The 25,230-nt window shown below is 47.6% G+C and overlaps 2 protein-coding genes and 1 long non-coding RNA gene across 15 annotated transcripts; 1 reads left to right on the top strand and 2 right to left on the bottom strand.

Annotated features, from left to right (window-relative positions):
* Positions 1 to 2,619: 2,619 nt before the first annotated feature.
* Positions 2,620 to 5,930, bottom strand: STOML2 (stomatin like 2). 2 transcript variants are annotated; one of them, XM_081281233.1, is made up of 10 exons: positions 5,771 to 5,930; positions 5,401 to 5,538; positions 4,842 to 4,941; positions 4,647 to 4,705; positions 4,454 to 4,555; positions 4,161 to 4,295; positions 3,885 to 4,029; positions 3,686 to 3,765; positions 3,330 to 3,458; positions 2,620 to 2,902 (listed from the first exon to the last, which is right to left on the bottom strand). In XM_081281233.1, exons 1-10 carry the CDS (start codon positions 5,813 to 5,815, stop codon positions 2,765 to 2,767), a joined length of 1,071 nt encoding a protein of 356 aa, XP_081137359.1. In that variant the 5' UTR covers positions 5,816 to 5,930; the 3' UTR covers positions 2,620 to 2,764. The 2 variants fall into 2 exon arrangements, with proteins under 2 accessions (XP_081137359.1, XP_081137360.1); XM_081281234.1 differs by lacking the exons at positions 4,842 to 4,941; positions 5,771 to 5,930 and having other exon boundaries at positions 5,401 to 5,532.
* Positions 5,931 to 6,865: 935 nt separating this feature from the next.
* Positions 6,866 to 18,226, bottom strand: ATOSB (atos homolog B). Of its 6 annotated transcripts, XM_081281618.1 has the most exons (10): positions 13,419 to 13,703; positions 10,681 to 10,824; positions 9,772 to 10,438; positions 9,470 to 9,657; positions 9,277 to 9,335; positions 8,984 to 9,089; positions 8,700 to 8,858; positions 8,431 to 8,499; positions 8,172 to 8,347; positions 6,866 to 8,073 (listed from the first exon to the last, which is right to left on the bottom strand). In XM_081281618.1, exons 3-10 carry the CDS (start codon positions 10,361 to 10,363, stop codon positions 7,920 to 7,922), a joined length of 1,503 nt encoding a protein of 500 aa, XP_081137744.1. In that variant the 5' UTR covers positions 10,364 to 10,438; positions 10,681 to 10,824; positions 13,419 to 13,703; the 3' UTR covers positions 6,866 to 7,919. The 6 variants fall into 6 exon arrangements, with proteins under 6 accessions (XP_081137744.1, XP_081137742.1, XP_081137740.1 ...); XM_081281616.1 differs by lacking the exon at positions 13,419 to 13,703 and adding an exon at positions 18,104 to 18,226 and having other exon boundaries at positions 9,470 to 10,438; XM_081281614.1 differs by lacking the exon at positions 13,419 to 13,703 and adding an exon at positions 17,647 to 17,760 and having other exon boundaries at positions 9,470 to 10,438.
* On the top strand, positions 17,927 to 22,235 carry LOC308642534. Of its 7 annotated transcripts, none has more exons than XR_014020578.1 (4): positions 17,927 to 18,194; positions 19,636 to 19,755; positions 20,240 to 20,341; positions 21,642 to 22,235. It is a non-coding gene; the product is annotated as an uncharacterized lncRNA (long non-coding RNA). The 7 variants fall into 7 exon arrangements; XR_014020580.1 differs by having other exon boundaries at positions 18,107 to 18,241; XR_014020582.1 differs by lacking the exon at positions 17,927 to 18,194 and adding an exon at positions 18,256 to 18,460.
* The last annotated feature ends 2,995 nt before the right edge of the window (positions 22,236 to 25,230 follow it).

Below are 25,230 nucleotides of genomic sequence, written 5' to 3'. Positions count from 1 at the left end.
TTACTGTGCATTAGCTATGTAAAATACGAATAAATTTTACATTTTTCCCTTTTTTTCAGTTGACTCCAACTGATAGGTTTCATCATTCCTGCTCTCAAAGTCTCTTACTGAATCTTACAATAAATTAATAAAAAAGCAAATAATCCAGTTTAAAAACGAGCAAAAGATCTGAATAGATATTCCTCTAAAAGATAACACATGGAAAGATAGTTGCTTAACATCATTAACCTTGGGCTGGGGATGTAATTCAATGTTAGAGCACTTGCCTAGAATGCAGGAGGCCCTGGGTTCAATCCCTAATTAAAAAAAAAAAAAAAAAAAAAACATTGACTATCAAGAAAATACTGGAGGGCTGGGGTTGTAGCTCAGTAGTAGAGCACTTGCCATGGACACATGGGAATCTGGGTTCAATCCTCAGCACCAAATAAACAAAAATAAAGTTATTGTGTCCATCAACAACTAAAAAATATTTTTTAAAAATACTGGAGATATCACTTCAAATCCACCAGGATGGATATAGTCAAAAAGGCCAAGGCTAAGGGTGTAGCTCCAGGGTAGAGCACTTGCTTAGCACACAATACCCAAGCTTCAATACCCAGCCCACATGCCCACACACACACACAACTGTAATTATTGGCAAAGATGTGGAGAAATTCATATTCATACTTGGCTGGTGGGATTGTAAAATGGTGCAGCCAGCACCTTTGGAAAACAGATCATCAGTTCCTCAAAAGGCTAAACAGTTATCATATGACCCAGCAATTTCATTCCTGGGTGTATATATATATCCAAGAGAAATGAAACATGTCTAAACAAAAAAACTTGTACATACATGTTCATAATAGCATTATCCATAATTGCTAAAAGGTAGAAACCCAAATGTCCATTACTGATAAATAAACAAAACATGGTGTACTCATACAATAGAATACCGTGTGTGCATGTGGAAGGTGAAGAAAATGTTGCACAAGTGTGAATATACTAACATTTTTTTTTAAAAAATGTACATTTTAAGTGGGAAATGATATTTGAATTAAATCTTAATGAAACTAATAAAACAAACACCAGGTATGGAGGTGCAGGCCTGCAATCCCAGGTAGACAGGAAGCATACACAAGAGGATCACAAGTTCAAGGCTATAAACAACTTAGACCCTGTCTCAAAATAAAATTTAAAAAGGGCTGGGATGTTACTCGGTAGTTAAGCACCCCTAGGTTCAATCCCTTGTACTAAAAAAACAAAACAAAACCTTTCTTTTTTTTTTTTTTAATGTTTAACTCTTGATATGCAACTCAGCAATTTTTTTTTTTTTTTTTTTTAAGAGAGAGCGAGCGAGCACAAGAGATTTTAACATTTATTTTTTAGTTTTCGGCAGACACAACATCTTTGTTTTTGTGTGTGGTGCTGAGGATCGAACCTGGGCTGCACGCATGCCAGGCGAGCATGCTACCGCTTGAGCCACATCCCCAGCCCATTCTTTTTTTAAAAAAATTTAACCTTTATTTTATTTATTTTTTATGTGGTGCTGAGGATCAAACCCAGGGCCTCATCCATGCTAGGCAAATCTCTACCACTGAGGCACAACCCCAGTCCATGGTTTCTCATGTGCATAATAAAGCCCTACATGACCTTACAAGTCTACACACTAACCTCCTTGCCACTTTGCTTTTTTTTCCTTTGGCAGTGCTGGGAATCAAACCCAAGGATCAAATACCTTGCACATGCTAGGCAAGTGCTCTACCATACCATATCCTCAGCCTTCCTTTGCTCTCATGGTTGTAAGCCAGGCATGCTCTTAGAATCTTTGCATTTGCAATCTCCTTTGTCAGCTTCACTCCAGATGCCCAGATGGCTGTTTCCCTTCCCTCCTTTATATCTAAGTTCAAATATAGCATTAGATGAGGTTTCCTGGAATCCTCTACTTAATATTACAGCCCCTCCGACACAGCACTTATGGCTTTCTATCAATGTCTGTTTGTCTTCCCTATCTGACCTCAGATTCTGTGAAATCAAAGGCAGTTGTTTTTATAACTCACATCTAACACTGAGCTTGGCACATGTAGACTTCATTAAATGTTTTTGAATAAATGAATTACAACTGCCCTCAGTCCTTGAAGACCTTTGAAGCACTTAGCAGTACTACCTTGTCAGAGCAATTTTCCTGTGTAAAAATCCCTAAACACCTGCCTCAAAACACATAACCCTACATGTAGCAGGAGGGAGATTAATTCCCCAGCTGGCAGTAGGCATGTGATTTAATCCTTCCATACTATCCTAGTTTCTTTTTCTATTTTTTGCAGTACTGGGGATTGAATCCAAGGGCACTTTGCCACTGAGCTAAATCCCCAATCCTTTTTATTCTTTATTTTGAGATAAGGTCTAAATTGCCTAGGCTGGCCTTGAACTTGGGATCCTTCTGCCTTCAGCTCCCAATTTCCTGGGATCACAGGAGTGTGCCACTGCACCTGGCCCAGTTTCTCTTGAAGACAGAAAGGCAGATTTCACTTTACATGATGTTCATTCTTGCTCATGGAAGCATGAGTTCCCAAGAGCTGACAGGACTAGAGGGTGAAAAACAACAGTGGGTTTCCCAACTTCATTACTAATCAAAGAGGACAGTTTCTGGTGTACCACTAGTGAGTTTATTACATGATTAATAAGTTCAAATTAAAAAAATAAAACCCAAAATCTTGGCAGGGAGACTAAAGCCAGAAACTAATAGTGCTGCTTCCGTCCCCAGAATCCCTGGCCAAGGCCAATTCCACTAACTCAGTTTGACTCGATCAAGTTCTTCATCAAGATTTGCATCCGTGCCCTGGACATCTCTGCCACTCCTGGTGGAAACCGAATTCTGGGCCCCTGGCACTGGGGCTTTGGTGAGGGCTCCATATACACCCATGGCCTGAGAAGAGGGATAGAGAAAAAGCCTTAAAGACAAATGGCGGAAGGTATAGCCGAACCTACCAATGGCTAAAAGGAAAAAGGTGTGGCTGGGACTAGTGAGCTTGGATTTTCTTTCTCCCCTCCCCTCAACCCTTAGACTTTAAGGATTTAAAGTCAGTTCTAGGAATCTCACTATCAGAGCAGGGTGACCCTCAGAACTCTAACATAGGTATCTTCAGAAAGGTATCTTGAGAGTTTCCTTATCTGCAGAAGTGAGTGAAAGTGTCTCATTCTTAGAGATTCCTTCTCTATAAGGAATGAAGAGAAATCAAGGGCCAAGGCAACCTGAAGATCTCCATGATGTGTTAAGTGGTGCTGATGATAGTGAGGGTTTCAATCCCCAGGACTGGGGTTCTGTGCCCCTGGGGTCTTCAGAGAGCTCTAACCTGAGCCACCATACTGGTAACATCGCCAGGATTGGAAGGCAGTAGGATAGTGTTGGAGTCCTTGGCCAGTTTGGAGAACGCACTGACATATTGCTCTGCCACAGTCAGTGAAGCTGCTGCATCTCCATTCTATAGCCACAGGGGAATAAAATCAGGGATCACAGATTTAGAGAAGGGGATATTGGAAGAGAAAGGAGGTGAGGTTTCAAGAAAGAGGGTATGCAAGTCATAATACAAGCGCTTATGTAATCTGGCTCAATAGGACCCCGAATGGCAGGAACTTCTATCAACGGTGGATGAGAGAACCCCCTCCATTGTCAATTCCTGTTCCCCACTCCTAACTGAGGATTTCTCACATGTTGTGTCAAAGCTGCGGCCAGGATGCGAATAGCTTCAGCCTTAGCCTTGGCCTTGGCCAGAACTGCACTAGCTTCTCCTGGAAGAAAAGATAGAGAGCTTAACCCATAAAATCAGAGTACCCCAAAGTTCCTGTCCCAGTACCAACTCTCAAAGACCCATGCCCTCCTCATTCCTCAGCCTCTACCCTCCGCTCACCTGCTGCCTGATTTATTTGTTCAGCCTTTTCTGCTTCAGAGGCCAGGATCTGAGCCTGTTTCTTTCCCTCTGCCACATTGATGGCCGACTCTCGGGTTCCTTCAGACTCTAGAACTGTGGCCCGTTTCCTCCGCTCTGCCTCCACCTGGAAGCCCCCAGCAACCCTTATCAACAAACCACGGGAAACTCTTACTAAGACCTCCAACTATACTCATGCCAGTAAGGAAGATACTCTAAGTCCCTCTGGGACTGGATTACCAAGGTCCTCTTCCCTACCTGCATCTGCATGGACTCTTTCACCCGAGGTGGCACATGGATATCCTTGATCTCATAACGGAGGCAACGGATGCCCCAGCAGTCAGCAGCCTGGTTGATGGCATCCACAATGTTGGCATTTAGGGACTCCCGCTCCTAGAGGGAAAAAGATGTAAGCTCCACAGCTTTAACCTACCTACCAGGGAGCTAAGATAATAAGGGCCTGGGTCTGATCTTGTTTCCCAGAAAGGACTGACAGTGCCAAGCTGCCAAGCACATGCTTCAAACCCCAACTTTGCTTCAGATCCACATACCCGGAAGACTTTGTCCAGAGAAAGTTTGCCAAGCTCTGATCTCATGGTCGTCTGAGCTAGCTGGGTGACAGCATACTCAGGATCCTCCACACCATAACTTGCCTAAAGGAGAATGAAAAGTGTAAAAAGCTTTGGTACAGGATTTTAGTGAGGAGGGCAATTCAGAAGGCTAGATAAAGCAGGAGGCAAATACCTTGTAAGGGTCCATGATGCGTAGGTAAAGGACTCCATCAATCTGCAGAGTTACATTGTCTGCAGGAATAGAACCAGGAGAGAAAATGAAGGTCACAGCCCTAGGTCCCAGTCAGCTCTTTCTCCTAAGCTCTGGATCTATGTAGCAACCACATCCTAATGATCTCAGTGCACCCATGTCACCCTGTACCCTCACCAAGAGTCACAGCCGACTGCTCAGGCACGTTGATGACAATTTCCTTGAGACTCTGCACATATCGGATCCGGTCTAACACAGGGATGAGGATGTTCAAGCCCTGGGAAGAGGAGTCATGGATCCTCAGAAGGATGGGGGTAATGCAGTTGGAATTTAAGCTAGGACTGGAGTAAGTAGGGAGTAAACATGTGCAGTAGCCTCTGCCAAGAGGTGTCCCCAGAAGCCTGGGATGTCACTGGTAAAGTAACCTAATAGCACCCGAATGCACGATTAGGCCTCTGAATGAAGAGAAAGGTAGGTAATGGGAGCCAGGAGAATAGCTATCTCTAGTCGGGACAGGTGGGGCTGAGAGGGTAGGTAGTAGCAAGAATGGACCTGAAGAATGCTAGGGTAATAGGAAAAGGTGGTAACATGGGATGCACGTCAGTAGCCTGGGCCCTGCTAGGATTGGTCCCAAGATTTCAGAGCCAAAGGTGCAGACAGGCCCCAAGGAGGTATCACTCCCACATTCAAGGGATCCAGGCATCAGGCTGCCTCGAGGTGCGCAAAAGGTTCTCACTGGCTCCAAGATCCGGTGGAATCGGCCCATTCGCTCCACCACCCAGGCCTCCTGCTGCGGCACAAACAGTACTACTGTGTTTCGGGGCAATCCTGAGGAGGCGCGGCGCGGAGGATGGGCAGAAGCCTGCACAGCGCTCTGAAGGAAAGACAAGAGTAAGCTGAGACCCCCGCTGGCCCAGCACCATGCCCCTCTGTCCTGAAGGCATCGCCCTAAACCTCGACTCACAAGGGTCCTCTGAGAATGACTCACGTGGGGCCCATGACCTCTGACCCCAGTCCTCTCCCAAAATTGGAAACCCTCTCCTTCCTAGCTGAGGACCCAGGTGATCTCTGTCCCGACCCTCTGGAGAAGGTTGTCTCATTCTCACCCTCAGCAAAAGGGCTCCACTGCCCCGCGCCGCGCGCGCCAGCATTTCCCACAGCCGCGGCGACCTCCGGAACCAACGAGACGCGGAGCAGAGAGGCGGCGCCAGAAGCCCTCACCGGAGGCTTTCCTTCAGCAGTTCCACTCCCCCGGATGTACTTCCGCCGCCTCTTCCCCCACTCCACACTCACCCAATCGGAGTTACTTGGAAGAGCGTGTTTAAGTTGTTCCCGGGGAAACGCAGAGGGCTGGAGGCTGGTTTGTTCTGGTTCTGGTAGTTGGAGTCCAAAGTCCGAGGCATCGTGGCCGAAATGGAGTCTATTTTCCTCTCGCAAGTGACCCAGAAACACCTACTACCGAGTTCTTTAACCGTACCTGATACCCAATTTACCCTCTAAAGTGTATAATCACGCCCGTGTGTTACCATAGCGACTGCTGGATTGGAACTGACTCGTTGCCATGGTTGCCACAGTGACATTCTGTGGTAGGCCTGCTGTGTTGTGCCCAGCTCTCCCACTGGGGACTGACCCCATTCCCGTTGCCATGGTAATAGGGCCTAACTTTGCTCGTCGATTGAGCCGAGATTTACCCTCCCCTCTTTTCCCGAGGTACCACAGCTCTTTCCACTTCTTCCCAGTAGAAGTCTGTCAGGCCTGGTCCTCCCATAGAGTCCAGCAGACAGCATCAAGCTTCAACCTCGTCTAAAGCACGTCACCTTGCACAAATCCCTGATGCTATGGCACGCCCTTTAAGAAACCTGTATAATTGTCATCCTCATAGGGCACTGAAGTTCTGAGGAGCTAAAATCATTAACAAAACCAGTATAGAGTTCAGCTCTCCCCCAGCACCCTCATTACCTGAATAAAAAAAAGCAAAATCATGCCCCAAGAATCAGCAGGACTTAGCCCAAGACTTCATGGGCTCAGGCTTCCTCCACTCCAGAAGAAAGGGCAGGGTCACAGCTTCAGTTAGGCCCTCCATCACCCTTTACATCCTCTCTCCAACAGAAAAAAAAAATAGAGCTTAGTTCAAGTTTCCAAACAAGAATTTATTATTTTTAAAATTTATTTTCCTAAAAAAAAAAGTACCAGGTACAATTTTTCCTGTTTTTTTTTTGTTTGTTTGTTTCATTTTGTTTTTGTTTTTTTCAAGTTTCAGCAAATGCTTGTTCCCCTCAGTCATGTCCCAGGAGTCAAGGGCTGAGGCTGGGTCTGAGTCTGGAGTGGGGAACAGGGTAGTTGGGAGCCACATAACTGAGTTTGAGGGATGCCCCTTATCCCAGCTGAGGTAGGTGGGTCAGAATCTGGCCAGGTGAGAGGAGACATCCCAGTCCTTGGCCCTGACTCTGTCCCTGGACACCTTCCTCAGTCAGGACCCAAAGTAAGGAGATATAGGCAAGAGGAAAGGGACAACTGAGTCTGGAGCCCCTGTGTGTGTGCATGCATGCACACTCTTTTTCTCACAAATATCACAAACACAAGCTTGTGCTTGCTCACACACACACACATACACACACACACACACACTCACATAAGTTGGCTTTCAAAGATGGATTGAAGGGTAGGGGAAGGGAAGGTAACAGGGAAGGACAGGGGAAGCTGAGTCTTTGGCTAGTGACTCAGTCCCTCTGGGATAATCCCTCTGTCCTCAGCTGAGGAAGAGCAATTTTCTCCCTGCCCCCACACTTCAGCCTCTTCAACTCCTGAGTTTGGAGCAATATTTGAGAGTGAGAAAGGAGGAAGGATGATGCCAATTATCAGGTCTGGGAGGTTACCAAGGCAATCCAATTTGAATAAATTATAAATTAAAAATAAATAAAATAAGAAGTGGCCCCTGCCCAGGACAGGGAGGCAACGCTGGCATGACTTGCCTGGGGACTTGGGACAATCTCAGGGTAGCTCTGGTTCCTCTGTACTACCTAAGCTGGCCTGGGAAACCCAAGGAAGGGAACAGGCACATGGAGTACCCAGAGTAGGGCAGGGTGTGGAAGGATCAGAAGCTTTAAATACCCAAATAATCAATTTGGGCATGAGCGTGGTGAGGACTTTAATTCAATCCTAAGGGGTTTTCGCCATTTCTCCACGTGTTTACTCTGTCCAGGATGGAGCAGGATGGGCAGGCTTTTGGCCCACCTAGGTTCAGAGCACTGGCAATCAGGGAAAAGGAGAATAACGTGGATTGTGGGGGGCCTCAGTTACGGCCTGCAGTTCATAGGGGAGCCCTGTGTCCAGCTCCAGGCTCCGTCGGGAAAAAAGCAGGCGGATATCTCCATGTAGGCTTAATCGGCCTGAGCGGGAGCTCCGGAACCTAGGGAAAGACAGTGTGATCAAGGTAAGAATCCAGAACTAGAGAAGCCAGGAAAGATTCTTTTATTCGCGGAAGGGATACGTGGATCCTGTCCTTACCTGAGGTGCAGCAAGTAGCAGAGGAGGCGGTGGGTGGGACTAGCATTTCCCTCCTCACCCACAGGCACCAAAAAGAGGCGATGGCGCAAGAAGGTCATGTGGGCAGCAGGCATGTCCGAGAAGTCAAAGGTCACAAGGAACATCTTCACCACAGTCTGGTTGGGGTTAAATAAGGTCTGGGGGCAGGATATTCAAAGTTGGTATAGCCTAAGGGCTGTTTTCTTCTTTCCCCATGCCCAATCCCTCAGAGGACACTCACCACTTGAATGGTGCCCACCTTGGGCACGCTGTAACCCTTCCTCCCCAGGGGATTCAGGTCCACGACACCCTAGGAAAACCAAAGAGCCATCAACCAAATTGGGGACCAGGAAAGCCCTGAATACCAGTCTCTCCAAAATCTCATTCTGGACTCTAGCCCTGACTTACTTTTAGGTGAAGAACATCTAAGGAATACCTTTGGGCCCCTGCCCCAGTCCCCAATCCCTCCTCCTTCTGAAGTGCTAACTTTGGTGTGAGGTCAAGTCATACCAGGAAGGGGGCCGGGGCATTTTGCTCAGAAACATCAAAGAAGGTGACAGTGACAGGCAGCGTGACATGCTGGGGACAGTAGGACCCACTAGCTCCAATCTCGGCTGTGAAGCCCTCAATGTGGCCAGATGGTGCAAAGCGTCCTCGCAACAATGATTCCTGGTGTTAGAGTGGGGAAAACACATTATGAGACAGATGCCATTATTTTCCTTATCCATCCAAGCCACATTCCACTATCCCACTCCTCCCAGGACCCCCCAATCACAAAGCCCAGGGGGAGCTACCTCAAAGTTGCCCAGCAGGGTACGGCTGACAGCAGGGGTAGGAACAGGGGAGGCACTGAGGGGGCTCAGCAGGCCTGGTCCCTTCCGGAGGCTTCGAAGGGAGCTCCTGGTAGGGGAGGGGACACAATAGATTGGCTTGAGGAATTCTGGGATTCCTGCTCATATCCTTCGGCTCCACCCTTTGCCACTATCAAGTGGTTCCTGCTCTGGGGTCCCCTACTCTAGTGTTAGAAGATTGCAGACTTTTGTGCCAACTCTCCCAGATAGGGTAGAGGGAGAAGCTGGTCACTTACAGCTTCAGGCGACGGGCACCTTTCAGCCTCCGCCCCACGGGACTACAGTCTCTTGAGTCCTATTGAGAGAAAACATTGAGAAAAGTGGTGGAGAGGAGCTCATCACAAGCTCTAGAGGAACATCTTCACAGGCCTCCACCATTAATCACACAAATATCCTCTTAGGAGTAGATGAGCTCCTCTACGGGCTTACCAAAACAGGCTCCTTGGGCCCGGGCAGCAGGTGGCTCCAGAAGGGTGTGGCTTTGGCATCAGAACTGTTGGCAGCAGGAGGGTGGCCCAGGGTTCCCCGGCACCTCCGAGGGGCTGGCCCCTCATCCTCAGAGCTGACATCCAGGGCTTCTCCAGGGGGAAGCAGCCTTCGCTTGGTAGGGCAGGGGCCTGGAGGTCCAGGGCCAGGGGGTGTGTGCTCGGGACTGTGCCCATTGGCAGTGCCAGGGGACTCCCTAGGCCAGGGGCTTCCCCCGTTGCCCACCCCAGCCACTGGGCTCTTACCCCCTATTTGTGCAAGACTGTGCAAATCAGTGTCAAGTGTGTGCAGCTGGCCTGAAGGGGCTGGCCCTGGAGACTCCCCCAGGGACCCCTGTCCCCCTGGATCTGGGGAAGCCCAGTCTCTGGTGTGCAAAGTATTGCAGGAAGCATTTGATGGGAGCCAGGGGGGTCTTCGGGCCCCTGAAGTCCAAGGTGAGGTGGCATTACCTCCCTGTTCCACAACACAGAGGCCATGATGGGAGAAATGCTGGCTGGCCACACCCAGTCCCAGACCCAGTCCCTCTGGGGCCAATAGCCCCACAGTAGATGGTTCTTCAGGGGGTAATCCCTCTCTGGCCCCCAGCCCAGGGCCTCTCTTCAGCTCCCGGGGACCCTCAGTAGGTGGGGCCGGCCGCTTCAGAGCCCTGTGAGGCTCAGAGGCACCAGCTGGAGGGGAAAAGATGGATACCTGGTAGACCCCGGGGGATGCTGCCCCCCCTGCTGGGCTGTAGCCCATGAGCAGGCCACCCTGGAGGGTCCCCTGTCTGACTGGAGGCTGTGAAGGGCCAGCCTCTGGCTCTGAGGATGGAGACGGCTCCGCCTGCACGTGGCGCATGAAGCTCCCCTTGGGTCAGGGGGGCCCCCCCACACGGCCTTTATGCTGGGCCTGGGTTGGGGGGCCTGGGGACATCTGTGCAAGAGAAGAGAAGAAAAGATCAGGGAAATTAATGAGTCTTCTCCTTCCAGCCGAGTTTCAGACCTTCCCTTAACCTGAAGAAGTGACCTTGAGAAATTCCTGGGGATGAAGGTATCCAAATCCCCAGATGGATTAATGGAATACAGAGGCCACTCTTAGAACTTCTGAGAGGATGACATTATTTAGCTCAAGTTTCTTACTGCACCTGCTCCCCACTCCCACTTTCTGGCACTTACCCCGATGAAGGGGCCTCAAGCCTAGATGTGTGTCCCCTCTTCCAGACTGATGCCTTGTTCCCCTAGCTTGCAGTCTGGTCCATGCCTGCTGCACTGGCAAGGTGACTGCCACCATTCCGGGCAGCTCCTGGGTTCAGCTGGACCCTGATGAAAGAACAGACATAAACCAGGATCTGTGGAGTCAGTAGTAAGGGCCCTCTCTGATTGTGGGCTAATAGAGTATACTCCAGGATACCATTCTCCCACACCATGAGCACTTCAGAAGTAAGCTCCAGATCCAGCACCCAGGCTGTAGAGCTGAACTACCTGAGGAGTCACAGAAAGGTAGGTCTTGGTTCAATGTAAAAAGGATGTTAAGAAATGAGGCAAAATGAACTATTTGTCAGGGCCACCATCTTGGGGACTCCTGCCCTGAATTGGAGGGGGGATGAAATACCCTCAAGATCCAAGAGATCATGTCAGCTAGGGGGTGGGCAGGGAAATAATTCAGCTCTCTTACTCAAGGCTGTGGAATTGCACAATTCTTTCCCATATGTCTATATCAAAAAGGACAAGTGGCACCCCACAGTGCTAAGGGCAGAGTTCTTGTAGACTGTCACACCCCATTACACTCTTCTCAGAGGCACAAACCTCAGGTCAGCTCAAAGCCAGCCCTATAGCCTTGAACTCCCAATCTCCCCCAGCAATCTCTTTTTAACAAGAGACAACAAATCCAATCAAAAACAAGTGGCAGGGGAGGAAGGGACACCAGAAGACACTTCCCAGGGCCTGCCCCTCCCCCTAGGCTCTGTGAACTAGAGATAAGGCAGCAGCAGGCAGTCAGCTGGAAGCAACTAGAAGTATCTCCATGCCCCTCCCCCAGGGTTCACATACCCAAAAACACCTATACCCAAACCACTGCTTTTCTGCCAGGGCACATGATTGTCTCCATGGACTAGTGTACACTCAGGTGCCTATACTAGGGTAAAAAAACTGTCAAGCTGAAAGCCCCCAGGGTCAGCTTTCTCCCTTGGGCAGTAGCTTTTGCTGCCTGCCACCTACAATGCCCTTTCTCCTTCAAGGTGGGCCCTTTGTATGCCTATCCTAGCCATATTCTTCCTCCTTCAAATGGCAACCCTTCCAAAAAATCAGCTCTGGGACTGGGCATGTAGCTCAGAGATATAGCACTTGCCTACTATGCATGAGGCCTTGGGTTCAGTTTCCAGCACTCTAAAATAAATAAAGTACAACAGAAAGTCTGTTCTTTACCCCAGACCATAATCTTCCTCATCTGAGACCTCACCTATGGGAGTGTCACTACCTCATGTAAATATGAGCATCTTCTAGACCAGCCACAGGATTCCTGAAGACATGTCTGTGCCCCACTATCTTACTCATCTCCAAACACAGAGGAAAGCACATGACAAACTCAAAAAGTGGAATGCTAGCCCCAGAGATTTGGGCAGCAGTCCTGACAGTGCAGGGGGAAAACTTCCTGATGAGAGAAGCAGAGAGATTAATTGTACAGGAAGAATCAGCAACAACAGAAGTGAGGGGTAGGAGGTGGGAGGTGGGAGGTGGGGAGAGAAGGGATATTTGCACTCAGGGATTGAAAACCTTTCCTTTTCAAATTATTCTCATCATTGCATCCTACACTTTCCCATCTCATCAAGTCCTCATTAGAATTGAAATACCTAAGAAAATTCTGGTCCCTTGTGGTGGGTGGGATGGCTGGAAAGGGTGGAACACCAGTGGCAGTGTTGTCAGAGGATACAATGTGCACTCTGATCTCTACCCATCCATTTCTTCATCCAAGCCATACAGGTTCAGAAAGGGCCTTTTCCTCAGCACCCTCACATCCTATGTCTCCCAGTTGCCTGCCTGAGCCCTTGCCCTGGGGAAGCCAGGTGATGACATGACGCCCTACTTGACCCTAGCATGCCTGGCATCTGCTCATTACCCCAGAGCCCTTGCAGTTCCTGCCCCATCAATGAGAAGCTGGAAGATTCACTCTCCTGCCACCCAGCCAGTCTGGCTCTAGACCATTGCTTCAAGCTGACTCATGGGGCAGGACTGCAGGGGGGCAGGGCAGGGTAGGCCAAACCTCACCCTCCATCGTGGGGTGGGCAGCAGCTGGCATCAAACAGCTGGGCCAGGCTGTGGCTAGCAAGGACTACAGCTCCCAACATGCCAAGGGATCAAAACAGAAAAAAACAAGTCCCAGAATACCATGGGATCTGTACCCTCAAACACCTGCTAGGCCAGGGAGGTGACAGAAGTGGGTATTGATATAGGTAGAGCTCCTAGATTAATTCTCCCCTTCCTTCCCTTCAGTGTTAAAGATACCCACTTCTGCTCTGACTAAGGAGGGTGACAGGAAGGAAAATTCCTACCTATGTGCTTTCCACCCTCATCCTGTGCAAAGAGAACTACTGCTGGCTATTTTATATTTTGTCTCTACAAGCTTGGGAGATTGTTCTTACAGACCACCACTGTGGGTAGAAAGGTCAACCTCTGCTTTCTCACCAACCCCCTGGCCCCAGCCTAGAGCCCTTCACACTTAGAGGAGAGGGAGCAGATCTCAGTAACCCCTCCAAACTAAGCCAAGCAGACTCACCTTAGCTTCTGGACTCCTTTTTCTGGACGATTCCCCTCCCCTTGCTTAGTCTCCCAGGTCCTTTCCTCCCCATACCCTGGGACAGGCCCCATAACCTACTGTGGCTTCGGAGATTTGCTCTTTCCCCTTAGCACACACTCACCCCGCTCCCAAATTGGCTCCGCTGCGGTGGCCGCTGCTCCGGGCCCTTCCGTCCTGTCCCGGTCCCACCCCTCGATCCTCGGTCCTCCCTGCCACGGGCCCCCAACCCAGACAAAGGGTAGCTCAGGCTGAGCCCTGCTCTGCGAGGCTCTTCCTAATCAGCTTCGTGTGCAATACTAGCGGACCCTCGCGCCCGCAGCCCCCCAGCCGCTGTTGCGCCCCTCCCCGCGCCGATCCCTCCCCGGGGCCACCCCGGCTCCGCGCCGCCGACTCCGCTGCCCCTCTGACTCACAGGCCATTTCCTACCAGCTGATGGGGCCGCCCGCCCCGCCCAGCGCCCCACCACCCCCGCCGCTGCCGCCACGCCCCCCTAAGACCACGCCCCCTGAGCAGTAACCATGCTCATTGGCTTATAGGAGGCCAGCCTCCCTGCGACCCTCAGTGTAAGTCACGCCCTCTACTGTAGGTGCACGCCTATTGGTCCACAAGGGGGCAGGCCTACCCAAGGTCGCCCCGCCCATCTCCTTAACTCCTCAGCTGCCAAAGCAACTCCTGTCCTGCCATTTAACCCTTTCAAAGGTGCAGGCCTCACACTTCTCAACCCTCCTCCCCCATCCTTCCTGTTCAGAGACTGATTAACAGAAAGTCATAGCGCTTTCACATACGCAATTCAACAACCCCCAAAATCAACCTGCTCTTCTTACACCAGACCCTACCCCCATATACACCCATTCCCATTCTACTCTCCCCACATTCCAAACCAGAGCTCAAAGCCACAGGACTGCTGGAGCCCAGGAAGCTTCATGCCAGAGCAGAAGATCTAATTTAATACCCTATCTTCACCGTGCTGAGAAATGGTATTCATCCTTTTCCTACAGCTAATTTATGTTCCTTTTCCTTTGTAAGAGGGGTCCAAGGACTCCTGATTTAAGGGTAAATTTTAATTTCAGGTATTATTCTTCGTGTCTCTGAACTCCTATTCTGAGATCAGGCTGCCCCATCCCAGTTGCCAGCACTTTTTACTCACAAGTCCATATTCAAAGAGCAGAGCACATTAGGAAGCAGGATAGGAGGGCTTCTGCCCAGAGCTAGGGAAATGAGCCCAACTCTTGTGATGGAGCTTATCCTCATGACTCACAGCTCCCTCGAAACTCCCAATCCTCCCCTTGAGTCACTAGGCCCCAGGCCCTATCCCAGATCTAGCTAAGTAAAGTGGCAGCAGAAAAAGCATCTCTAACCCTGTCCTCCTATTCTTTAAATGACCAGGATGGAAACCTCTGCAAGAATTAGGTGTTCAAAGACTTTTTAGAGGAACTTTTCTAGAAGCAACCTAAGAAAATGGATAGCTCTGTCTAGCTCACCCTCTGAACTTATCAGGAAGTCATACAGGTTATCAGAAATCAGTCAGGATTCCTCTGTCATCCACAGAAGTAGGAGGCAAACATAAAAGCCAAAAGAAGTAAAGTCCATTATTCTACAGTTGAGAGGCAAAGAAAAGCCTTAGGGTCTTGTTTCTACTTTATTGTGAGCTACCCAAGACCATCAGGTTGTCGCCAGACAGTAAAAAGAAGCTGTCCTTCCCTATTTGCTCTTTTTGCTTTAGACTTAGGGGGGCAAGCAAGTGACAGTTCTTTTAGGCTCCCTTCTCCTTACCTCAGATGAGGGGAAAGCCCTGAAAAAGAACCCAATTCCCCTAGACTGACTTCCTTGCTGGCTGGTTCCCTAATATTAAGGAATAGGATTAAAGAAATTCTTAACACCCTGACCAAAATTGCAGAGTAAAACCTTACTGGGAAGACAGGTAGAGATACAGAACAGTGTAGTAAAGGAACAATCCCTTAGCAACCCTATCTTGTTCTACCTCATTTCCACTACCATTTGGCCTGGCCTTATATACCCTACAAAGGCCAGGGAACAGTAACTCATGGAGAAGTATCAAAGATATTCTAGGCCTCTGTATGCTCTGGGAAACGTGGCATGGTAGAATCAAGAGGTCTTATGTCCTAAAATTTACCTTGCCTTTTTTTTTTTCCTTTTAATTAGCGGTTATCACAAACTAACCTATGTCCTTTCTCACAAACATATACCGATTTTTCTTTTCCTTTATTAGATGGAAGCTCCACGAGAACAGCAAGCTTATCTGTCTTTTGTCCATGGTCATACTCTCAGGGTCAACATCTCAGGGCCTGAGACTTAATAGGTATTCAATAAACATTGGCAAAGAAAAACAGTGTGTGCAGGGCTGGTGAATAATAATCAGATATGGATTCTAACTCCTTTTCTTTCACTATGAGACCTGGGAAATCAGTCTCTTTGGCCATAAATTTCCAACTCTGTAAAATGAGGGATTTGTATAAACAATGACCACTGAAGGCCTTTACAACTCTGGCCTTATAATTCTAATGACTGTTGTTCACTCATGTCCACTTCAGAGGATGAACCCAATTATCTGAATGCCCTGCAGCTTTCACCAAAGCAGAAAGGCTGTGTACTCCAGCCTCAGCAGCAAACTGATGCCCTTTCTCTTCACGCCCCACCCACTCACACAAAATGCCCCAGTCCTGAGGAAGCTGGTGTGAGTCTACCCTAGGCCCGCCCTGAGAGACTGTCTGGGAAGACTGAGAGACTGTCTGGGAAGCAGTGTTGCCATAGCAATCAGTTCCTCTTCAAAAGGCTTCAGTTTGCCCTCCTTTACCCCACCCTACCCACAGCTTTGTCTGGCCTCAGCAGCCCCCCGCCCCAGCCAGTCTCTCAGCTACTGGGTGGTTGTATGGAAGACTGGCTTAGGGCCCCTTTCAGCAATACTGTCACACTCATTCAGTCACGGTGTGGAAAACAGCCCTTTCCCACCCTCTCCCAGCCAGCAGAAGCAAAAAGACCTCTGGCATTATTTCAAGTCCCCATAAGGTAGCAGAGGAGCTCCCCCAACCCCCCCATCAAGAGGACTAGGTACTACTTCTGACAATTTCAAATCCAAGAGTATGGGGAGCCACTCCCTTTTCCTCCCCTAGCTGAGGCTGGAACCTCACATCCCTTCCAAGGTTAGGCTTACAATAGCAGCCTACCCCTGAAAAGACAAATCATAGATCCTCAGTACTCCTTACTTCTTCCCTCCCTCCCAGAGAAGCCCAGAATTCCTGAGGGCCCTAGGATTCCCCACCCAGAGGAAGGACAAGGATGGGGAAAATCAGTTACTGACAAGCAGTAAAATGTGGCTACCAGTCACTTTTAAATCAGTTGGCAGAGACCTTGGTGGTAGTAGTGGGATGGGATCTGAACCTTGTTGCTGGTTACTGTGGTCTCTGGTTATGGAGTACAAAGTCCCAGGCAGGGCAAGGACCAGGCCAGGCCCCAGGATGAGGAAGGAAGTGGGAAATGAGCACACCCAAGAGCTTAAGGGCAGGGCAAAATGGGGGAGGGGGGATAGAGACCAAGGCAGGCTTCTGGGAGGAACAGGAACTAGGGTTGGGGGTTGACAGAAACCCCATGGGGGAAGGGTCTCCGGGGGGACATCAGCTAGGGGAAGAAATCCCTGTCTCAGCCCCACAGATCCAAGATAGACTAAGAAGACAGTCACATAAGACCTGGTGGCAGCCGGATCTGGCTGCTTCTCTAGTGCCCAGGCCATAAGATAGGAATTGAGCAGCCAGGAGCACTACAAACTAGTTTCTTCAACCCCAACTAAATCCATCACCCTCACCCCTAGAACACAAAACACAAGTGTCTTCCTGAAGTCCCTATAATGCCTTAGACTGTTACTTTCTAAAAGTACCAGTGGTTCTCCTTTCGTGGTTCTCCCGTCTCGACTGGGCCTACAACCCTTCTCCTCACACAGTGCTCCCAGGCGCATCCTCTCTTCCTCCACATAGCCCCCTCAGACCCTTCCACACTCTGGACCACCAGTCCTTCTCCATCACCAGTCCTCTTCCCCTAAAGGTCTTCCAAGTCCCCTCCCCCTCATGTATCCCCACTAACTCTCCACATCAGACAGCGACCCCGCCCCCTAACGTTGTGCTTCCCACCTCCACAAAGCACTCTCGCCCTTCCCCCACATGGGTCCCTGGATAATGCCTCCTTGCCTTAACTGCTCCCCTAACTCCGCGTCCAACCCCCATAGCAATCTCCAGATTCTCTTCATCCCTAACGGTGCCCCCCCCCCCGCCCACCTCCTGTCTGGCCAAGCGCACCCTCGTCCTTGTCTCTTCTTTCTCGCGTACCCCGCCCCACACCTGTAGTTCCGTGGGTCCCGTTGCACTTGAGGAGGTAATAGATTGGGGCAGTAATTGAGCAGCTCTAGCTGCAGCCTCGGCCTGCAAACCTCCCCACTTTGGCCAGAGCTCCGCCCCCACAACAGGCCGGCCCACCCTCTCCCTTGTCCCAGCTCCCACCTTCCCAGGGCTTGTCCCCTCTCCTCGTTTCTTTAATCCCTCAGGCTCCTCCCCTGTAACCAAGGCCCCGCCCTCCATGGTCCCTCCCCCTTCTCATCTTCTTTGCATTTCCCCAGGATCCTCCGCTTTCCCCAGGCCCCACCCTGATTCCGCCTCCTTTTAGTCTCTCCGCCTGTCACCGAGACCCTCCCTCTCAGAGTAGTCCAGCCTGGCCGAATCCCCGCCAGACCCCTTCCACCACCAGCCCCCACCGATCTCTGAGGCATTCTTCGCCCGCCCCTTCTTTCTCTGGCCTCACCCAGGCGCTCAGGCTCCAGCCCGGGTCCGCTGCCTCTGATTGGCGGCGGAGGCCCCAATGGATGACGAAGGAGACAAAGTGATGGCTGCAGGTCGCCTGAGTTCCCACCCCAGCCACGTGCGGCTTCTGTGATGACAGGTCTAGAGGGGCGGGGCTTTGGTCAGCCGGCTGCAAGCCCTAGCTGACTCGACCCAGACGGGGGTGGGGACCCGGAACCCGGGACAAAGCGCAAGCCTGAGGGCTCCGAGACCTGCTTGGACTCTCTCGAGCTTTCTTGCTGGCGTGAACAGCCTGCGAAATTTGAAACTTTTTGTAGGGATGTCTGGGTTAGCAAGTGCGTTTCCCCGAATGGGATAGGTCAGTGTGCATGGTAGTGTAAGAAATTTCCGGGGTCTGTGAAAATAGGGGAATCGGTGGTGGAGTTTCAGGCTTCTGAAGCCTGCGATGTGCGGGCGGACCTAGTTTCTGGCAGGGGAGCTAAGGGTCAGATCTTTATCTGTTGAGGTAAAGGAGATCTGTGGGTTTTACAAATATAAGTATTAATACGGGGTTAGGGGGGCCTGCAATTGCTGGAGAAAGTGGGTTTTTCCCCTTGTACAGGTGTTGAGTGAAGTTTGTGACTATTACAGATGTTCTGAAGTTTAATTAGCCCTTAAATCCTCTTCTCGCCTACCTACCCCGAGAGTTATAGCAAGGTAGCGAGACGCTTCCCAGATACCGATAGATGGCAGCACAGGACTCTTGCAAAACAGCCTAGACAGCAGATTTGGGGCTTCTTGAAGGAGCCAACCCGGGAAGAGGGTCGGGATCCAACCTACTCAAGTTCTGAGGTTCTGAAAGTCTCAGATTCTTTTGGTTCTGTGACTTTCTATGAGTATTTAACTTAAACTGCTGGTCTAAGCGTCAATAGTGTGCCAGGCGCAAAAAAGAAAGAAAAAGGCATTTCTCTGCCCTTAATGAATTTTTTGTTTAGACAGAACGTTATCTATAGATAAAGCTGGAAGGGTTTTATATGTGAAAAAAGCATAGGGTTTGAAATCACCTGTGTTGCTTTCCGAACTTTGGGTATTTGCTTGTGGGTAGATTAATTTTTTTTAATAAACTCTAAATTTTAGAACAATTTTAGATTTACAGAAAATTTGTGAAGATAGCATAGAGTTTCCATATACACTCCAATTCAATTTCCCCTATTATAGGTTCATTTGTCATAATTAATGAACCAAGCCTGGGCGGTTGTGCACTACTCTAATAATAGTGACTCTGGAGGCTGGAGGCAAAAAGATCACAAGTTCTATGGAAGCCTGAATAACTTTAGTGAGCCCCTCAGCAACTGTTATGGTTTGGATATTAGGGGTCTCCCCGAAAGCTCAGTATTAATGCAGGAATGTTCTTAGGTGAAATGACTGAATTGTGAGAGCTGTAACCTTTTCAGTTCATCCCAGTTTGAATAGATCAACTGGGTGCTAACTGTAGCCAGGTGGAGGAGGTGGGTTGTTGGTAGCTTGTGGTGGAAGGGTTCATCTTCCTTGCAGCGCCTTCTCTGCTTCCTGGCCATCATGAATAGAGCAGTGCTCCACCATTAAGCCCTTCTGCCTCATCTTGGGCCTAGAGCGATTGAGGTAGTCAAGGACATGAACTGACCCTCTGAAACTGTGAGCCAAAGTATACTTTTCTTCTTCTAAATAGTATTACCTTTAAGTCTATATTTTATTAAAATTTCCTTTGTTTTGCTGGGTACAGTGGCACAGGCCTGTAATCCCATGGCTTGGGAGGCTAAGGCAGGAGGATATTGAGTTCAAAACCAGCCTGAGTAGCTTAGTGAGGCTCTAAGCAACTTAGCAAGACCCTGTCTTTAAAATTAAAAATATATGTATAAAAAAAGACCTGGGGATATGGCTCAGTGGTTAAAAAAAAAAAAAGAATTTCCTTTATTTTTACTGTATGTCCTTTTTCTTTGCCAGGATCCCACCCAGGCTAGCAAACATTACAGTATGTGGCTATCATGTCTCCTTAGTCACAGTCTCTCAGACTTCCTTGGTTTTGATGACCTTGAGAATTTTGATGAGTACTGGTCAAGAATTTTGTAGATGGTCCTTCAATGGGCATTTGTCTGTTTTTCTCATGATTATGTTACAGAGCTGGGACCTTCTCAGAAACAGGCAGTGCAAAGCCCCCCCCCCCACTTCAACCTGTAATGCTTTGGATCAAATCAGAAAGATTTCAAACATGTTGCTCAGAGTAAGTCATATGTTTATTAGAAGGGTTAGGAAAGGGGAAAGGGGTACACTTTCAAGGGTGAGTGTGGATTCTCTGAGAGAGGAGAGGAACAAAGTGCTTCTCCTGCTCTCCAGTTTTTTGAGGGTCCCAAAGAAGTTTCCAGACACTCCTACACAGGTTCACCTCTTGATTTTTGACTGACAGCAAGATGACATCACACTTTTAAGTCCCTACTGCCATGACCTTTCTAGGTCACTTTGCTGACTGGTTCTAATTGGAACCTGTTCGTACAGATTTTATGGTCCAGGAGGAATTATCCTTATCTCCCTGAATTCAGGTGTTTGGTCTGTGAAAGGGTCATAAAAGTCCCCCTCCACCCTTTAGGGTAACTTGTGTTCTTATAGACATTAGGTTTTTTTTTTTTTAGTCCTTTAATTTTTTTGTTGTTGTTGATGAACCTTTATTTTATTCATTTACTTATATGTGATGCTGAGAATCGAACCAAGTGCCTCACGCATAAGAGGCAAGTGATCTATCACTGAGCCACAACCCCAGCCCCCTTATAGACATTATTTCAGGCCTGTATTTCTCTTACAGATAACAAGTAGTTTGCTGAGGAATGTGCCATATCCTGTTCACTTAAACCAGGCAGAGCTACAGATAAATTGCTTCTTGGAAAAGAAAGCATGGGGATGTCAGCACAGTAGGCTCATTTTATAGAATTATTCACTTAACTTCATGTTACCACCACTCAGATCTGTCTGTCCCATATCAATTAGACTGGGATTATGAGTTTTGTGGAGACCACAAAGGTAAAAGTATTACTTTCATCACATCATCACATCATGTCACATCATAGAGGTAAAGTGCCAGTATCTGTGGTGTATATATGGTATATTTGGAAACACAGACAATATACTTTGTGTTGCAATCTTTTTTATTTTGGAACAAAAATTTAAGGGTGTAGTTTTTTTTTTAAAGAGAGAGAGAGAGAGAGAGAGAGAGAATTTTTTAATATTTATTTTTTAGTTCTCGGCGGACACAACATCTTTGTTGGTATGTGGTGCTGAGGATCGAACCCGGGCCGCACGCATGCCAGGTGAGCGCGCTACCGCTTGAGCCACATCCCCAGCCCAAGGGTGTAGTTTTTAAAAATCTCTTTTAATTAGTAATCTTGTATATTCATATATATATTTATAACATAAGCCGCACTTTTTTTTTTTTTTTTTTTTTGGTGGTGGTACTGGGGGATCAAACCTAGGGGTACTTTACCACTGAGCTACATTCCCTAACCCTTTTTATTTTTTCTATTTTGATACAGGGTCTTGCTAAATTGCTGAAGCTGATCTTGAACTTTAATCCTCCTGCCTCATCCTGTTGAGTTGCTAGAATTACAGACATGCACCATTTGGCCCAGCACAATTTCTTTTTCATAATATTTTCAAAATTGTAATTGACACATAATCAATTTCTTTCTTCCTTCCTTCTTATTTCCTTCCTTCCTTCCTTTCTTTCCTTCTTTCCTTCCTCCTTCCTTCCTTCCTTTCTTCCTTTCTTTCTTTCTGTGTGTGGCACTTGGAATTGACCACCCAGGGTCTCATGTGTGCTAGGCAAAGGCTCTACCATTGAGCTACATCCCAGCCCTTTATATTTTATTTTGAAACAGGGACTTGCTAAATTGCTCAGGCTGGTCTTGAATTTTCAATCCTCCTGCCTCAGCCTCCCTAGTCTCAGGGATTATAGACAAGTTGCCACCATATCCAGAGAAGAATAAGAAGGAGAAGGAGAAGAAATATACTAGGCATATAGAAAGTTATAAAGAATAGCCGAGGGGCTAGGGTTATGGCTCATCAGTAGAGCACTCACCTAGCATGTGCGAGGCCCTGGGTTTGATCCTTAGCACCACATAAAAATAAATAAAATAAAGGTATCATGTCTAACTACAACTAAAAAATAAATATTAAAACAAAAAAGAATAGCAAGCATTGTAGTGCCCACCTATAATCCTAGTGATGTGGGAGGCTGTGGCAGAAGGGTCCCAAATTTGAGGCCAGCTACAGCCATTTTGCAAGAACAACAACCACAAAAAATTATAAAGAATACTAACATTAAAAAAAAAAACAAGAAAAAAAATTTATCACATAGATTTATCAAATCTTAGTTTTTAAATTTCTTTTAATTTTTTTATAGTTATAGATGGATAGAATGCCTTTATTTTCTTTGTTTATGTGGTGCTAAGGATCAAGCCCAGTGCCTCACATATGCCAGACTAGCGTTCTGCCACTGAGTTACAGCCCCAGCCCAGATCTTAGTATTTTATCACATTTGCTTTAAATTCTCTTTTAAAGAAATTAGCGAAGCTAGGTGCTTTGGCCTTTGCCTGTAGCCCCAGCAACTCCACAGGCCGAGGCAAGAGGGTGGCAAGTTCCCGGCCAGCCTAAGCAATTTAGAAAGCCCCTCATAAACTTATTGAGACACTGCTCAAACAAAACATAGAAAGTGTTGGTGATGTAGCTCAGTGGTAAAGTGCCCCTGGGTTCAATCCCCAGAACTACAGAAAAATGGATAAATAAATAAATAAGATTAAAGAAATTAGTATTTCAGATCAAGTTAAACCCTTTAAGTACTCCTCCCTAGTCTATTTCCTATCATTTTTCACCTTCTGTCTGAGAAATAACTACTATCCCAAAATGGTATTTATTTTGTTTATGTACTTAAACAATTTTATTGCTTAGTATACACATAAGTCTATTGAAACATAGCCCCCCTTTGAAATTAAAAACTCCAAATTGTTTTAACTTTTGAACTTCCTCATACTGAGAATGGATGCTGAGGGAGGCTGGCCTTAAGGAGCACCTGGGAACCTGAGAGAGTGACACATTTCCTAGCTAAATCTATATATGTATGTTTCCTGCCTTTTGTTCCACTGTACCCCTGAGTCTGATAAGACAGAGAATTGGAAAAGGAAAGTCTCTTTTATATTCCTTGAAGCCAGCTTTTTTTTTTTCCCCTTGCCAAAACTGCCTCCTGAGTTTTTAGTGGAGCAGAACAAGGAGTCAAATCTCTTGCCCCCTCTTTCACATTGGGCATAAACCTGTTGACAGAATTGCTGAGTCACAGGGCATGTGTAAACTCAGGTTCAGTAGATGTTGTATTGTAGGGACAGACGAGGCAAGGCACCGAAGATAGCAGGAAACAGTTTTATTTGGCTGCAGCCAGGCTCAGAGGGCACAGCTTTTGCTGTAATCAATTAATCTCCTGAACCCTGAGTTCAGGTAGTTTCAGAGTTTTATACCCAGCATGTAAGGGGAGGGGCTCAGAAGTTCACATAAAAGCAGCTTTTTTTTTCCCCCACTGTTTTGGGCAAGTTAACCCTTCAAGGACAACATCTAAGAAAGGGAAAGCTTCTTCTCCCCTTTCTTTCCTCCCCCTGCCAGTTGTTACCATGGAGCTCAGTTAGTAACTTACCTTTAAAATGTAGACATCTTTGTGAAGTCCCAGCTCAAGGCCAGAGGCCATGTTTGCACATTTCTACAAACTACTACACTGGATATATTTGTGAAAAACTAGTAAGGGGGTGTCCAGCACCTGGAGTTCTGGTATCTTCCCGGCCAATGGCAAAGTAAAACTGGGCGACATGAAAATAGGAAGTTTATCTACATTCAACTCTTTTGCAGAGACTCTTTTGCTGACAGTCCTAAAATCAGGCATGGTGAAGATTTCTAGAGAAGCTCAGTTAAGACTTTTCTGTGGAGAAAGGGGGTGCCACTTCAGTTGCCCACATATTTTCTGAAGAGATTATAATAGTTCCAACTCCTATAGCAATATATAAGAGGTCTAGATACTGCACATCCTTGCAAACTATTTTTTAACTTTTTGGGGGAGGTGGGGTTCAATGGGGATTGAACCCAGGGCCTTGCACTGTAGTGGCACTCCCTCCTCCACAGAAAAATCTTAATTAACCTTCTCTAGGGACCCTCACCAAATCTATTCTTAGACTATCAGCAAGAATTTCTGCAAAAAAAAAGTTTTCAGGTGGGAAGTGTGTTCGCAGTAGACTGTGATAAGGCAGTCTGGTCGAGCCAGGAGCTTTCACAGAGGCATTTGCATTTCAAAGGATAGAAGTTAGATCCCTAGGAGTCCACAAGATAGGAGTAAATGGTACAAATCAGGTTCTTTGGAAACCAGCTTGGTGGTAGTGTGTGTGTGTGTGGGGGGTGGAAACTCTTCCTTTCCTAGGCACTGGTTTTCACAGAGAGTGTCCTTGATTTATTTTCCAGGCCTGGGTTGATTGCCCAGAATAGTAGGACAAAACTACTTTTATGTGGACTTCTGCAGATTGTGAGCCTCTGAGCTCCTTCTTCCCCTACACACTGGGTATAAAGTTCTAAGCATTTCTGAACTCAGGGTTCAGAGGGACAAACTGGTTTAGGCAAAAGCCACCTCTGGACCTGGCTACAGCCAATAAATCTGCTTCCTGCTAATTCCTAGGTGTCCAGCTTTGTCTGTCCTATAATAGCACATGCTAGGCAAGTGCTCTATAATTGAGCTACATCCTCAGCCTACATCCTTGAAAACTCTGATGATGATCTTTTTAATTTCAGTTATTTTGGTGAATCTCAGTGAGGCATTAATTGTATTTCTGTGATTTCTACTGAAGTCAAGCACTTTTTTTTTTTAAATCAGTGTTAATTGGTTATCTTGTGTTGTATGTCATGTTATCTTCTGTGAGAAACAGAAATTCTGGTGGCCCATTTTCAGAATATAGTATTTAGCCTTAACTGGGATGTAACATCCAATTGAAACTGGTCTTGAAAATCAGGATAAGGTCCTTAACCCCCCTCCCACCCCTCCTACAACACACACACACACACACACACACACACACACACACAGACGATTAAACACCT

Source organism: Spermophilus citellus (genome assembly GCF_964194105.1).
Source record: "Spermophilus citellus genome assembly, chromosome: 2".
Classification (NCBI taxonomy): Eukaryota; Metazoa; Chordata; class Mammalia; order Rodentia; family Sciuridae; genus Spermophilus; species Spermophilus citellus.
Note: the sequence above shows the minus strand (reverse complement) of the source record. Positions and strands in the feature narration are given on the sequence as shown.